Raw genomic sequence first — 15,128 nt, 5'->3', positions numbered from 1 at the left:
CAATTTATTTCCCAATTCTTCAACATTAATCCAAAATTCCAAATATTGTTTCATGTGAATGAATTGGGAATCTTGTAAGTTGTGACATTAATCCATATTTTGACTATACGTTAAATATCAACTGCTGTAAAAATACTATTTTATCCCTGAATTACTTGTAGAAGACTAGAAGTCGCACTGTCATAACAAAAGCTCTCCATTTTCCCTAATTTTCCTCAACTATCTACTTCTACAAAACCATCCAAATTCAAACACAAGATGAACTAATCTCAGAATTTGGAGATGGAGAAGAACACTCCCAATTGGTTGGAGCTTCCAGATGAAGTTTGGTTCCTAATTCTATCGAAGTTAAACACAATTCAAATAATCGAAAATGGTTCAAAAGGTTTGTATGTTGTTCCGTATGCTCTGCAAACAACCTTTCATGTTCAAGACCATTGATATGACTCTTCTATTTGGAGTGTGTTTGTAATGATGAGACCTTGATGTACATTGTTCAAAGGTAATTTCATTTTGTGGGTTGCTTAAATTTTTTTCTGGGTGTTTACAATTTTTGAATTTTATTAGTTTATGTCAATGATGTTGGTCAAGAATTGTGAGAAATTATATATTATGGACATATTTTGGCTGTTTTCCTCAAATTATGGATATAATGGTATATGTGCAGTGATGATTTTGGTTCTTTGCTGTTTAATGTTTGCTTTTAATTTGTTGCTCAAGAAAAATTGATGGTGCTTACTCTGTTATTGAAATGGTGACATATTTTTGTACATTCATTTTATGATGTGCTAAAGTTGTGAGAGGGAGCATCTAAAAACTAGGTGCTTTGAAATTGTGGGTGCTTGTGCTACACTACAATGTTTGCTCTACTTATGTGTGTACAACTAGTACAAGTAAAATTTTATTGCCTATATTGTCCCATGTGTTTGATTTGGTGACAGTAAATGACGGTAATGAGAATGAATTTATATGCATTTAACCCTTGCCCTCCTCCAAATACGTCTTTTTAATCGTGATTTTTCATTTCATTTGATTTTTAATCGTGAAATTTCAAATTTGTGCTTCTTTGTACTAGTTCCTATTTAAATCTTTGGCTGGTTATTGCAACTCTGAATTATATTTTGAATAGGTGGAAGAATCTAAAGCATCTGCGACTTGGGCATGACACTGATGTTTCAGATGGAAAACTGATTGAAGCTGTTAAAATGCTCCCTGCACTCGAGGAAGTGGTGATTATCATATGTTCTTTCTCTGTTGATACAATTGAAGCTATAGGCCGCACCTGCCCTTCACTCAAGTCATTTACTTTAAATGATATTGCGTCTAATTATGATTTCCTTAGCATTGGCGATGATGCTGAAGCATTAGTCATTGCTAATTTGCGCACTCTTCAACTGATAGGAAATTGTATGTCAAATAAAGGCTTGAAAGCAATTCTTGATGGATGTCTTCTTCTTGAATCTCTTGATTTACGCGCATGCTATTTCATTGGGCAAAAAATGTGAGCAGATAAAGCACGTGCGACAGCCTGATGACTCCACTTCAGACTATAACCATCAAGTTTTTTGCGATTTAGAGGAGGAATTCAATTACGATACGTATGATTCGGATTTGGATTTGGATTTGGATTTGGATTGTGGCTTCTCCAGATACTGAGGATGAATATACAATATACTTTGGTGATTCCCTGCTTAAGTACTCTATGATTAGTGGATTCTAGGACTGATGTTTTTTTGCTCTCTTTTGGCATTGTTCGCTCTACATTCTACAATCTTGTTTGCCTCTTTTATCTTAGGTTAAATTTCTTTGAACTCTTTCATCAGTCTGGTTTTTTTTGCTTCCACAGTCGTGTTTGCCTGCTTTTCTTATGTTGATTTTGGAATGGTTGTATGACTTGTGTCCAATGTGATTTAATATTTGTCCTTTCTTTTATCGGAATTGGTTGAGAGTCTTGAGACGATGGAGGATTGTTGTATGGCTTCATCATGGCTAGGCTTAGTTTATCTTGTAAAATGCCCTTTTCAGAAACTCATGCAGTTCCTGTTAATGAATCTATTTTTCACATCTATTAATCTCCATCGCTTAAAACAATTTAGAATCACTTCATTTTGTTCACTTTTATTAGTATGAATGCTATTGCTTCCCTAACTCTTACTTCGACCCAAAAAAAAAGAAAAACAGAAAAAGAAATTTGTCCAACAATTACAGCTCAAAACTTTCAGGTGGAAATATATAATTGCAACCATCATACCCTGGTTTTGTGCTCTGTGGAAATCATGCAAATTGTGCTGAGATTGGTAGAAGGCTACAAGTATGTGCAATGATTTGGTAGTGTTTATCGCTTAGTTTATCATAATATTATACTTCCTCCGTTCTTTTTAGTTGACACGTTTCTTTAGTCATATTTGCCAATGCACAAATTCAACTGTTAATATCTTTAATTACCGAATATAAAAAATTATAAAAAGTTGATATTTTGAAAATATATATCGTGACGAATCTAACAAGATTCCGCATGACTATATTTTTCATTACGTATAAATCACAAAACACGGTCAAAAGAGAGTGTGTGAATAGTGCTAAAGTCAAAACGTGTCAACTAATAAAAAACGGAGGTAGTATATCAATTAGTACAATATAATTGCTAATGTTCATTTAGCTGTAAGGTCAGGAATCGATCGAATATAGCTCTCACAGGTCCTCTCGACCCGGGTTAGCGGGCTAGACACTTTAAAAGTGAGGGGGAAAGATAAGGGAATCTACAACCTCAAAGTGTCTCTAGTGGGGTTTGATCTCACAACCTCTTGATTGTGAGATACAAACTTGACCACTAGACCAAGCTATGCTTGGTAACAATGATTTGATATTGGTTAATACTTCCTAGTACTTCCTTGGCTTATACGAAGTACAGAGAGTATTACTAGCAACATACGTTTTTTGATACGCAGTTTAAAACGAAGGTTTAAAGTGTATATAAGCAAATCTATATCTATACTAATATATTAAAAGGCGTTTCTAACAACGTCCACGTGTCACATAAACTCTGCTCACTATGCCACATCACTCATGCAACTACTTATAACGCCACGTCACCCATGCAACTAATCATAACGCCATGTGGCTCTCCCTTCCATGTCATGCACTTATATATAAATAAACTAAAACAACAACCGCTGACATTATTACTTTTTCAAATTGTACATTTGTACACATGTCAAGTTGTGGTTAAAATTTTTCCCGCCTAAATTAATTGCTAACATCATATTTTTATTTTTATTACCTTAATTATTAAAAAAAAACGATTATTATATTATATTATATTATATTATATTCCATATATTATATTATGATGAATTTATGAGTTACTATTTGGCTTCAAAATATAATTACTCCCAGTTAAAGAGTACTTCGTATTGCATAATTTACTTAAATTTATACTCTTCTTCAAAATTAGTTAGATCTAAATAGCATTGTAATTAATGGTTATGTTTTTATAATCTATCTCATACGAGGAACATATGTAAAATAAATATTTATTTCAAAGAAATTTTTAATGTCGTGCATCGCATGAGGCTTATCTAGTAATAATAATAAAAAAAGTTCACAACAAGATTTGAACTCACAACCTCTAACTTTGGAACTTAGTGTTTTACCACCAAGCTATATGATTTTTTTATGTGATATTTTGAATACAAACTATTAATATCTAACAAATGACAATACAACAAATTCAATTACAAGAAAATTGAATTATAAATTACAACATATATTACTGATCAGTTCCACGTAATAATCCGGGGCATCGCCCGAGCCCAAAAACTAGTTAATCATATTAAATTAACACTGATGATTTAGAGTTACCTTCAGTTTAGTTTGTATTTTAATCATTTACATACTCTGTATTTGATTTGCTCCTTTACATGCTAAAATATCTTTTTTTAAATTTTTGGTAAAGGGGTTATTGTTGCTAGTAGTGGAAGGAAGTACAATCTAGGCGACAATAAATTTTCATTAATCTAGTCATGCGAAATTTTGAAGGAATCCTCTCATTGTATAATTTATTAGTATTAAGTTTTTATAATTTCTAAAGATATAAAAGAATATACATTTTAAGACATATTTTAAAGATTATAAAAAATTAAACAAAATTAAAACATTAAAATAGGGAATGAGGGGGGTATATGCTTAACAAATACTCGTACGAGTACTCCATAACAATATTGTAAGTTTCATACACATTTCATAGAAGTATTTAATTTTTGTGAACATTAGGAATTTCCTCGCAAATATGGGCATGTACCTCACTCTTTTGTATTCCCTCTGAACCTATTTTTTTGTCCCATTTGATTTTTCAAAGTTTAATCTCCACGTCTTAAAATGTATAATTCGTAATTTCATTACTATAAAATATACCATAAAATGAATCTTTTAAAATTCCATATAATCATTTAATCTCGTATACGTGTTAAAATTTGACCCAAATATTGATAATGAAAAAAAAAAAAAAAAAAAAAAGGGCAAAGAGTAGTCTATCATAAGTATCAAATTTCAAATCCCATGTTTTAAGAGAAAGCAAATATTTACCACATACTCTTCAGTCTTTACTGCAAGGTCTAAATAAGTAGTACTAGTCTATGTTCCCAATCCAATCATAGGGTTTTACTTATTTTACAGAGAAAAAAAAAAGGAACTTCTGTCTAAGTAATACAGTACTTGTTGTACCTGGAGATTTTTAATTTGCTTCTGTCTAACTTCTTTGGCAGCAATTCTCTCTGCATTTTATGAGGTAACTTTTCAATTAAATCAGAAAATCCACTTAACTTATTTTAATTATTCATGTTCTTGCTACTTATAAGTCTTTTGATCATTGTATTTGTAACAGATTTCAACCTGAAAAATGATGAATCCCAACTCAGTGAAGAAGCTAAAGGGGTGTAGTGAAGATGGGAATTGCAAAAAAGATAAGTTAAGTGAATTACCAGATGAATTAATTATCCACATTCTTGGTTTTTTGCCAATTAGAGAGGCTGTTAAAACTGTCCTACTTCGTCGTTTCGGAAACTTATGGACTTTAATTCCTACCCTTAGGTTTGATAAGAGCAATAGCGAAAAATTTATGTTCAACGTTATGAAATTTCACAAAAATCCTACCCTTGATAAGTTTGAGTTGTTTTTTTTTGGTCCAAATATTTTTGAGTTGTCAAATGTGCATAAAATTTCCAAGCAAAATTTGATCAACTTGACAAATATTGCCTTAACCACCAAAAACCCAAAAGTTGTAAGTGTTCAAAATGATGATTTTTGGTCTCCTAGTCCTTACTATCTTCCATCTGATCCCTTCAGAAATCGATACATCGTTTCGCTTTATCTTCATAACATTGAGATCCAATTCCCAGGTAAAGTTGATATGAGTTCATTAAGGAATTTGGAACTTGTTCATGTGATTATGCATGATGGTACTTTCAAAGTTTTAACAAGTGGGTGTCCTAGATTACAAGAATTGGTGATAGAGTATTCTCACAAATTGACTAAGTTGCACTTTACTTCTCCTAGCATTGAAAAATTGGAGCTTTATTTTGATCATAGTGTAACATTAATAGAGGAGCAATCTTACACATTGAATTGCCCCAACCTCAAGATCTTGCATGTTAAAGGAATATGTTTGGGATATCTGCAAGTGATTAATGCTTCATCTGTTCAATTAGCCAAAATCAATCGATGTACAGAGTGGCCTGGGTGTGAGCCGTACTGTGATGACCCGAATAACATGGCTCAGGGTGAATTTGACAAATTACTCAACAAGCTTCGAAATGTCAAGTTTTTAGAATTGGATAATAGAAATGGGGCTTACATTGTGAGTTTTTGCTTCCTTATTCTAGCTTCTAATGAAAAAAGATGCACACTTGTTTTGGTTTGTCTTCTTTGATTACTTATTATTACTCTATAGTATGAATTACTCCCTCTTCTTTTATTTAAGTCCCTTGATTTTTGCACTATTCACATACACCACTTAGACTCATATTTGTGCTTTATATATGAGAGTTATCATAGTCATGTTGCTACACATCATAATCTGTGGTGATACCTATGATGTAATTATTCGGTCTTTTGTGTATCTAAATTGTCATCATTTTTGCAATTTATGCACATTGCACATAGCTTAGTAAGAAGTTGGATAAATTTAGTTGGATTTATATTTGGAATTGTAATGTGACATCTTAATAGGTCCTATGGTACTGATGCATTCATGTTAGAAAGTTTCATGTATATCACATTGGTTGAATTGCTTATGTTTTGTATCAAAAGAAATTTTGCTTTAAAATATTTTAGATTAGAGGTAGTATTGAATTGAAATCCTCTCATATGTAGTTGTGTATGAATTACAATCATTATGCTTTGTTGTGGGATATGAATCGCTACTTGACCCTAAATGTTAGGACAGGAGTATGAAACATAATGCTCATTTAGTTGCAGGCTTGCATGGTGTTTTTATTTATGGGTGATCATTGCTTAGTATAACTGTATAACACAATACTATAACTACTTGTATAAGACAATTATGATATTACTAATGTTGTGTTTCATTCTGTATCAGCAATTAAAACCCTGTGGAGAATATGGACGTGAGAAACTGATTTTTCGAGCACCTAGAAGATATTTACTTCTCAGGCCAGGAATCTATGGAAGCTGTCTGGTAGACATTATCAGGTTACTAAAAAGCTCATCAATCTTGATGGAAGTTACAATATATGCTGATGTGGTAGGTCATCTATCTGCTTATTGATTTATCTAGCTAATACGAAGTAGTTCAGAAGTATACTTCCTTCACTTTTAGTTGCAACAGATTGACTAAAACCGTGAGAGCTTTTGGTTCAAACAGTTTCACTAAAAGTTAAGGGGAGGAAGTATATAATACTACTATACTAGTACGTATTTAATCTGGGCATACCTTTCATATAACATTGAGATAATTCATGTACTAAAATTTCAGGATTTGTTCTGTGATTGCAATATGCTCATGCATGAGCTATCTTCTCCTTGTGTGCTGGAAAACCTTAGATACTTTATCATTAGTGAATACAAGAAGCCATGTGAAGCCCTCGGTCAGCTGATAGCATTTGTGCTCAAAAGTGCAGTTAAATTGGAAGAAGTGTCTATTGAAGTCAATGGAAAGGATGAGCTGTTTTCAGCAGAGGGACAAGAATTCATTCTGCAGCTGTTAGGCTTCCCAAGAGCGTCACCAAAAGCAAAAGTTGAAATTCAATAAAGTAATTATGAATTCAGCATTGGTAATTCGCCTCTGCCACTGTTAATCTGAAGTTAATTGCAATTGAAATGGTTCAATATTAGTGCTATAACTAATCTAGCTATTAGCCTAGAATGCTTTTGTTATGTACAAGTGTATAAATATGAAGCTAATGAAGAGTTTGTGCCAGACTGAGAGAAGGGTGTTCCATTTCTTCCCGCGTGATGAACTGTTTGAGGCTTACAGTCTGGAAATTCCGAGCAACAGCACTGGTTAGCCTCTCTCCTCTGCTTCAGGTTACCTATGAATATATACTACTTAAACCTTTTGTCTTCAAGCTTTGCTGCCCACAACAGATATGGTTGTGCTATTACTATGACCGCCACCTGTTCTTAGTTTCAAACCTGTTGTATTTACTTGTTTCGTATTGTGGTAAGTTTGGTGTATTTGCTAAGACTTATTTTCCAAGGAATTTTATTTTCTCCTTGATGATAAATGTTAATTCCTTTGTGTGTAAATTAAAAAAAGAGTTTACTTTTCGTAAAGTTTGATGGTGCATGCTATACTACGTATTAGAGATCTAAGAACAACATTAATAATTTAATATGATATACTCAGTATTTTCAATGCTTTTTACACAAATGACCTATGTATACATGTCTTGTGTCTTCAATACGGAATATGGATGCAAATAATATAAACTAGATGAAGCCCGTGCGATGCACGGTTTGTTTGATTATTTTTTTTATTTTATTTTTGTATTTATTAGCTAAAATTTGTTATATATTTAGATAAAATTCCTAATATTAAAAGATAATATTTAATATTTAATTATTTTAAACTTAAAAATCTCATTCGCCAATTTTGCTTACGTGGCATTTGAATTATTTAATTCTAAAAGAAATTAATAATCTCTTATTTAATTGGCTAAAACTAAGATTTATAATCCTACATGGCACGCTAAGAAAATTAGATCGTACGTGGCGCTCTAAAATCTCGGGAAAAAACTCCCCTTTATATATATATATTAGATTTTGCGTGATTAATATATATCGTAACAACCTACCACACTAGAATTTTTTTTTTTATCCTAACCCTAGCCTTTTTCGCCCCCTCTTCCTCCATTGTTGTTTTGAACAAAACCATGAATACTACAAAATTCCAAGGCAACAAAAGAGAACGCTTAAGCGAATTAGCAGATGAATTACTTGTCCATATTCTCTCTTTTCTCCCAAAACTACAGACGCAGTTCGAACAGTCTTACTTCGTCAATTCGGAAACCTATGGACTTTGATTCCTACCCTTACATTCGAAGATCCCAATGACGATGAATTTGTATGCAATGTCCTAAAACACCACAAAAGCCCCGTCATTCACAGGTTGAAATTGTGCGATGTCGTTGGACTTTCACAAGCAACTTTAACAAAATGTGCAAATCTCGCTTCAACAAAAAAAACCGAAGAACTTTTTCTTTTTATGGAGTATGGAGATTTATGTGTTGTGCCTCGTCATGTGTTTCGAAGTCAGCACATTGTTACGCTCGTTCTCGATGGTTTAAAACTCGGACTCAAACGCCCGGTTTTCGTGGGATCATTGATGCGATTGGAACTCGTCAATGTGAGATTTTGTAAAGGCGCGCTTGAAAGAGTGATAGACGGATGCCCTTGTTTGAAAGACTTGCTTATAGTGAACCTGATTGGTATACAGGTGTACAATTTACGGCTCCGAATATCGAAATGTTGATGCTTCAACTTCATGAAAGAGATGTGATGGATTTTACAATTGATTGCCCTAACCTTAGCATCTTGCATGTTGAAAAAACATATATGGGTCAACTACAATTCATCAATGTTTCATCTGTTTATTATGCTTCGATCAACCCTTACAACATTCCTCATTGCGGTTTTGGTCAATTAGTTGATAAGTTCCCAAACATTGAGGTTCTTATTAAGGGTTATGAAGCTTATGCGGTGTTTTTATTTTTTGTTTCCAATAATATTAAGGATCCGTTTGACATCGTTGCAGTTTTTTGTTTTTGTTTTGTTTTTTTTTTTTTTTTTTTAAATCATATGATTTATGTCTTATAATGAATCAAAAATCAGTTAAATTTATTAAAATCATGATAATTTTAAAAACTGACAACATAAACTTGTTTCATGTTTTTGGTTTTTACATTTGTGTATACATTGGAATTAGTTTTCAAGTCTTTTCGTCTTACCACTTTGTACGCAATTCCTATCATCATATTTGTCCATGCTCTTGCTGTGCTTTTGACATGAATGTGAGTAGATGCCTAATCGTTTTAGCTAGCAACTTGTGCTTGATGCGATAAAAGGTATGGATAAAAATACCTTATGATGCATTAACAATGTTAACAAATGTCATTTGTTGATTAATTTAGCATTTTGTATCATTGCAAACCAAATCTTTTACTGTTTTATATACATTTTGTGTTAGAAATCAAGAGTACTGAATCGAAATCCTGTCATCATACAGTCGTGTACAATGTTTGCTCTGTTAGGGGTTACAAATTCTTATTTGATCCTGAATTCAAAGCTTCTAATCATGCACTAGGTGATTAAACAGACTTAAGTTTCTCTCAAAATCTCGGTGTTTATTGACTATTACATGTTTGTGGTACCATCTTAATTAGGATACTACTCTGTATTCATGCATCAATCATGTAGTCCAACAGATTGAATGTTCATGATAGATTGCTTGCCAAGTATGATTATCAAAATCAAGTTTGTGTTATGAGTTCGGATATTAAATTGCTAATTATGTTGTTCCACTCCTCATCACCAGCAATTAAGACACTGTGGAAATTCGAAACTGGATTCGGAAGATAATAACAAATGGGATCGTTTATCTCTGAGACCAAGAGTCCATGGAAGCTGCTTACGAAACATTATTTGTAAGCTGCTAAAGGCGTCGCAGTGCTTGCAGACACTTATTATCTATGCCAATGGGGTAGGTCAATCTAATGTATGTGTACTGTATACATATTGTTATATACTTTCATATAACTTGCTTCATTTAATTTGTTCATCAGGATTATTTCTGTGATTGCAACGTGCTTCAGCGCGAGCTTTCTTCTCCTTGTGTGCTGAAGAAACTTGAAACTATCACCATACATGAATGCGAGAAGCCATATAAAGGCCTACTTCAGCTGATAGAATTTGTGCTTAAAAGTGCCGTAGTCTTGGAAAAACTGGTTATTCGCTGCAGTAAGGATAAATTGTTTTCAACAGAGGGGCTCGAATTCATTAACCAGGTATCAAGCTTCCCAATGGCATCGCGGAATAAAGTGGAAATTAATATTATGTTGAGTACTTAGAAACACCCCCTATTGTGATTTTAGCAGCTCGACGCATGCTATAAGGTGACACTATTAATCTGAGTTGGTGAGTTTGCAATGTAAATGGTTCTATATTAGTGCTAAACTGCTAATATACTGTATTAGTTAGCCTTGAATGTTTTGGATTTCTGCCATAATTTGAAGTACTCTGTAACTCTATTCGGTCATATATCTTCAATTCAGCTAGAAAACGATACTACAATCAGAAAAATATTCTCACTGAAGAAACATTTAGCATAACAAGTTACACAAATTGTAACCTGACTTCTAACAATTACTCAGAAAAAAATCTGTAGAGATTGGAAGGTGTGCAGGTGTGCTCAGATATGCAAGTGAACGATCTTGGCAGTCACCCTTACAGCCTTACAGCCTAGATTGACTTGCATAGTTGCATATGTAACACTGCATAGTAACGGACGTGCACAAAGATAATTATGGGGAAAATACAGAGCTTTGCTAAAGTCCATTGATCTGTCAAAATAATGAGCTAATATATACTACAGTGATGTTAGCAAATGACGATCATGAAGTTGATGACTACTACAGATATTGCATATTCTGATAATCATGAGAAAAAAGATAATAATAATTGTAGCAACTCAATGGTGAACTATTACATTGGTGAACAATCAAATGAAAAGAATTGAGTGGCAAGTTATAACCGGAAACATTCAAAAGCCAAGATGTATAAATGAAAATATAATTCTGTAATTTCAAAAGAATTGAAATTGAAAGGTTGTTCATATTAATTGTTCAAAGATAACCCCCTCTTTCAAAAATTTCATTCTTGAAATACAATATTAACATGGAACTAACATAAGGGTCAATATATGATGAGGAACAAAAATCAAGATCAACAATCCTCCGTTGAATACAGAGTAAAAGAACAAAAAGACAATCCTGAAAGCCATATTCAATAGGATCTACCAGTAATTTCCAGCAGATTTGAAGTTCTGTCCGACATCAACTTTGGCATTACTTCTTACATCTTCCCATTGTAAGTTGAGGTATCTAAAAATCTTCTACGCACCTCCCCATATATGCCTGTAGAAAATGATGAGCAAAAGCATATCAATACGACCCTTCAAGTATTAGCAAATGCAAGGCAGACGATTAAATTATGTTAACACAGAAAGATACACTATCATTAAACTAAACTAAAAACCAGACACATAGATTAATCAAATGAATGCATTAGAAAGGTTGAGAGCAGCTTCAGTGCAAATAAAGAGGTTGCAGCAATCACTAAGTTTTAAGCAAACATTACCCCTCCATATGAAAAACAGGAAGTAGGAACTAAAGCAACACCCCTTGCACTACAGGCTGAGACTTGAAAGATACTTCAGATAAATTAAGGTTCATCCTACATAAGATTCAAACATAAATGCGGTTGTCACTTTTTAGCATATAAGATAAGATGTTACAGCATATACTAGATGTTTTTGAGTTTTACTCGATGAAAAAGTGGCCAGTCACTGAAATTATGAAGATAGCCTGTAAAACTTTTTACTGTGAGTGGATAATGTCATACAGAATGATACTCTGGGACTCAATTAAAGGTATTAAAAATTATATTGAAGCACAGTTTTCATTTCCCTATCCATAGGCCAAAAAAATCTCTGAACATGTCTCTTCTCTCTGTCCCACCCACGGCCACCAGTCAGAAAATGAGAAACTTTTGCCGTTGGGCACTAATACACTAACCAAATATACTACAAAAGAAAAACAGCTCCTCTTCGGGTAGTCTCGCAATGGACAAAGGGTTGGTTTTAACAAAGATGACAAATGCATTGCTGAAGAAGGATGCCATATAGAGTCACAAACATCACCCTGGAGTCTATGTCAAAGGTAATTAAGATATACAACAACAAACAGTTCAATCCTAAGAATATAAGAAAAGATCTGCAGACTAAAGCAACAGGACAATCTGGAAGGATATATTAAGAAAGGCCAACACAGAATTTGATGGGCAGGCTCAGAAAGTGATCAGGAGAAGTAAAAACTCCGTACATGATATTAGAAACAGTTTGCAATGTAAGAGTTAAGACAGTTCCAATGCAATCAGCCCCAGAATCTGAACTCGTTAAGAGGATATCAGAAGTCAGAGGGAAAATATGAGAATCTAGTCCATCCTTGTTCTTGATTTTGGTTGGGCTATAAGCCTATAATAAATCCTATCAGAGGATTTAGAAATATCTTAGATAATTTTTTGGATCCTTATGCAGCAATACCCTTCCATAATAAGTCAAAATGTCAAATGGTAAAAGGAACAAGTAATAAATTATATAAGAGGATTAAAGTTCCTCATAAAGCACGACTTATAGGCTATAATCATCTAGTTGATGTCAGATATCCAGTGATGCGCAGGTGCAATATGGTAGGCAATAAATATGTTTACGAGTTTGACAGGATCCTAGCCGGAAAAGAAGGCCAAATTCTATTCTAACAGTACAGGTACAATAGCATACAATTCAGAATATTCAAGGATTTGATCCTTTCAAGGTGAATTGGGATAACAAAAATCATTTATGAGAACAAACACACCAAATCCATTTACACAATGTGCAAAAAAAAATATATATATATAAAATAAAATAAACAAGAAGAAGAAGAAAGTGCATACCCTTTCAACGTTGATTGAGAATGAGCATAGTCAAGGGAACTACAAAGAGATACAAAAGGCATACATGTTAAGCAATATTTTTCCCCTAAAAATTCTATCTTTAACAAAATTCAACAATACTATACATGCCTTTCTCTGATTTAGTCAATATTGATAAATGAGACCATTTCTAACTCACATTTACTTTTAGTAAAAATGATGTCATAAAAATATACCAAAGCACTTCATCACCAAACCAAAAACTCACTCACTAAATCAAGCATGTGGTAAGTTACATTACCTGTTCCATATTTCAGATACTTGCCGTGATCCGTTGTATAAAATAAACCACATTAAAATAACGATTAGTGTATCTGCCCAAGTTAAGGAGCTCAATATTAAGATAAAAAAGAAATTCCTGTGAACAGACTAACTTTGGATAGCAAAAATCACTTCATCAAAATCCAATACAAGGAATTTATAACTTTGATAAATAGGCTTACTATCACATGCAACAGAAAAGGCCATAAGTAACCCAGCAAAACGAATAAAACAATGTAAACCAAGTATCCATCCTCAAGAGTTAAATTGATTTAACAATGTAAATCAAGTATCCATCCTGAAATAAAGGTATAAGTAATCGTAGCTGTTTGCAAATAATGACACCGAGACTAGATTGAAATCACATCAAGGCACCAGCAGTCATTGACAGGAAAGCTACTTCAGAACATGTGTAGGAAACACACACGGAAAATGCCTTATTAGAGTTCACGACTCTAAGCATCACATAGAAGTAACAAATAATACTATAACTCCACAAATAACTAATACCATCGTTCTACACACATAGATTTTAAAAACTCCATGATTTAGAGCTGATGGCGTGACACACAAACATAGAAAGCACATGTTAGAGATTTTTAAAAACTCGAACACAATCAAATGAAGCATCAAGGATACTGAAAAGGTAACGCTCCCACCAATCTAACATATAGAGTCCAAAAGTGACATTGTAAAGGTAGATCTTGCGTTGCAACCAATTCATGATTGCTTGACGACCACGACCTGCAAAATCCTAGATCAATGTCACAACTCAAATACATATATTCTCCTAGATTTGACTTGAAACCTATGAAAATTATCATCATAAACAATATACATCTAATCACAACAATGATTTGCTTCATCACTAATACAAACATAAACTAATGTTGAGTAAACAAGTAATATCATATAAGTATGAATTTCTAATAATTCTTCATCATAATACTACTCATAAATACTGCAATTAATACCACATAACAAATCTAAATGCAGAATTCAATAATTTATCAAAAAAAATAAAAAATCTTGCAACATTTTGTTTGCCAAATTTAAAATTTCCAGAACCTAAACACCGATAATATCAATCAAATTGAAACTTTTAGCTCTTATTATTTCTTGATTGATATAAGTTAATCAAAAATAAAAATAAATTACCCAGAGTACGAACCGTTGCCCTAATTCGAATTAGGTTTCCCCAATTCAGCTGATCTCGAGCAAAAACACAATCAAATTTGCTAATCTTGAGCTAAAACTTGCGAATTCGACAACAAAATCTCAGAAATTCATCCAATTCAGCATGCTAAATATAACGGTTGAATGGAGAAAAACAGTAGTTGAATTTGAAGTATGCGTAATTGGGTCTGCCAACTTTGACCCGATTTGTGTTATTATTCAGTTATATTTTACGTTTCCTAACTTCCTTGAACTTACCAAATAATCTAAGGAATAGTAAAAAACTCAAAACCCAATTATATATGGGCCAGTTTATTATAATCTATCCAATGGACCAATTGGCCTATAAATCCTATAATTACCATTTTTTTTTCTTTTTCTTTGTTTTGGAATAAGGATTGACCACATTCCAACTTTCCAAGTGA

The 15,128-nt window shown here is 33.0% G+C and overlaps 2 protein-coding genes, 1 long non-coding RNA gene and 1 pseudogene across 5 annotated transcripts; 3 read left to right on the top strand and 1 right to left on the bottom strand.

Moving 5' to 3' along the window:
- Positions 1–282: 282 nt before the first annotated feature.
- LOC145575769 (F-box protein SKIP19-like) lies at positions 283–1,622 on the top strand (annotated as a pseudogene).
- A 3,275-nt stretch (positions 1,623–4,897) lies between these two features.
- On the top strand, positions 4,898–5,926 carry LOC145575768 (F-box/LRR-repeat protein At3g26922-like). Its single transcript, XM_081633577.1, has one exon. The coding sequence runs from the start codon at positions 4,898–4,900 to the stop codon at positions 5,924–5,926; it is 1,029 nt and encodes a 342-aa protein (XP_081489703.1).
- A 1,483-nt stretch (positions 5,927–7,409) lies between these two features.
- LOC145575767 (uncharacterized) lies at positions 7,410–10,978 on the top strand. Its single transcript, XM_081633576.1, has 5 exons — positions 7,410–7,518; positions 8,954–9,216; positions 10,052–10,231; positions 10,329–10,520; positions 10,901–10,978. Exons 1-5 carry the CDS (start codon positions 7,410–7,412, stop codon positions 10,976–10,978), a joined length of 822 nt encoding a protein of 273 aa, XP_081489702.1.
- Positions 10,979–11,290: 312 nt separating this feature from the next.
- On the bottom strand, positions 11,291–14,919 carry LOC145574960 (uncharacterized). Of its 3 annotated transcripts, none has more exons than XR_014098227.1 (6): positions 14,686–14,919; positions 14,167–14,271; positions 13,508–13,580; positions 13,228–13,266; positions 11,872–11,967; positions 11,291–11,648 (listed from the first exon to the last, which is right to left on the bottom strand). It is a non-coding gene; the product is annotated as an uncharacterized LOC145574960 (long non-coding RNA). The 3 variants fall into 3 exon arrangements; XR_014098226.1 differs by having other exon boundaries at positions 14,167–14,281; positions 14,686–14,915; XR_014098228.1 differs by lacking the exon at positions 11,872–11,967 and having other exon boundaries at positions 14,167–14,281; positions 14,686–14,909.
- Between the last annotated feature and the right edge of the window lie 209 nt (positions 14,920–15,128).

Source organism: Chenopodium album, chromosome 13 (genome assembly GCF_948465745.1).
Source record: "Chenopodium album chromosome 13, dcCheAlbu1.1, whole genome shotgun sequence".
In the NCBI taxonomy this organism is placed as follows: domain Eukaryota; kingdom Viridiplantae; phylum Streptophyta; class Magnoliopsida; order Caryophyllales; family Amaranthaceae; genus Chenopodium; species Chenopodium album.
This window is presented reverse-complemented; position numbering and strand designations above follow the sequence as displayed.

What these genes read in the sequence shown, in the direction of transcription:
- LOC145575767 (XM_081633576.1), top strand. Translation starts at nt 7,410, where the DNA reads ATGAAGCTAATGAAGAGTTTGTGCCAGACTGAGAGAAGGGTGTTCCAT. An exon ending in ATGGGGTAGGTCAATCTAAT is followed by an intron (nt 10,232 to 10,328) that starts GTATGTGTACTG and finishes AACGTGCTTCAG; the next exon opens with CGCGAGCTTTCTTCTCCTTG. An exon ending in GGCTCGAATTCATTAACCAG is followed by an intron (nt 10,521 to 10,900) that starts GTATCAAGCTTC and finishes AAAAATCTGTAG; the next exon opens with AGATTGGAAGGTGTGCAGGT.
- LOC145575768 (XM_081633577.1), top strand. Translation starts at nt 4,898, where the DNA reads ATGATGAATCCCAACTCAGTGAAGAAGCTAAAGGGGTGTAGTGAAGAT.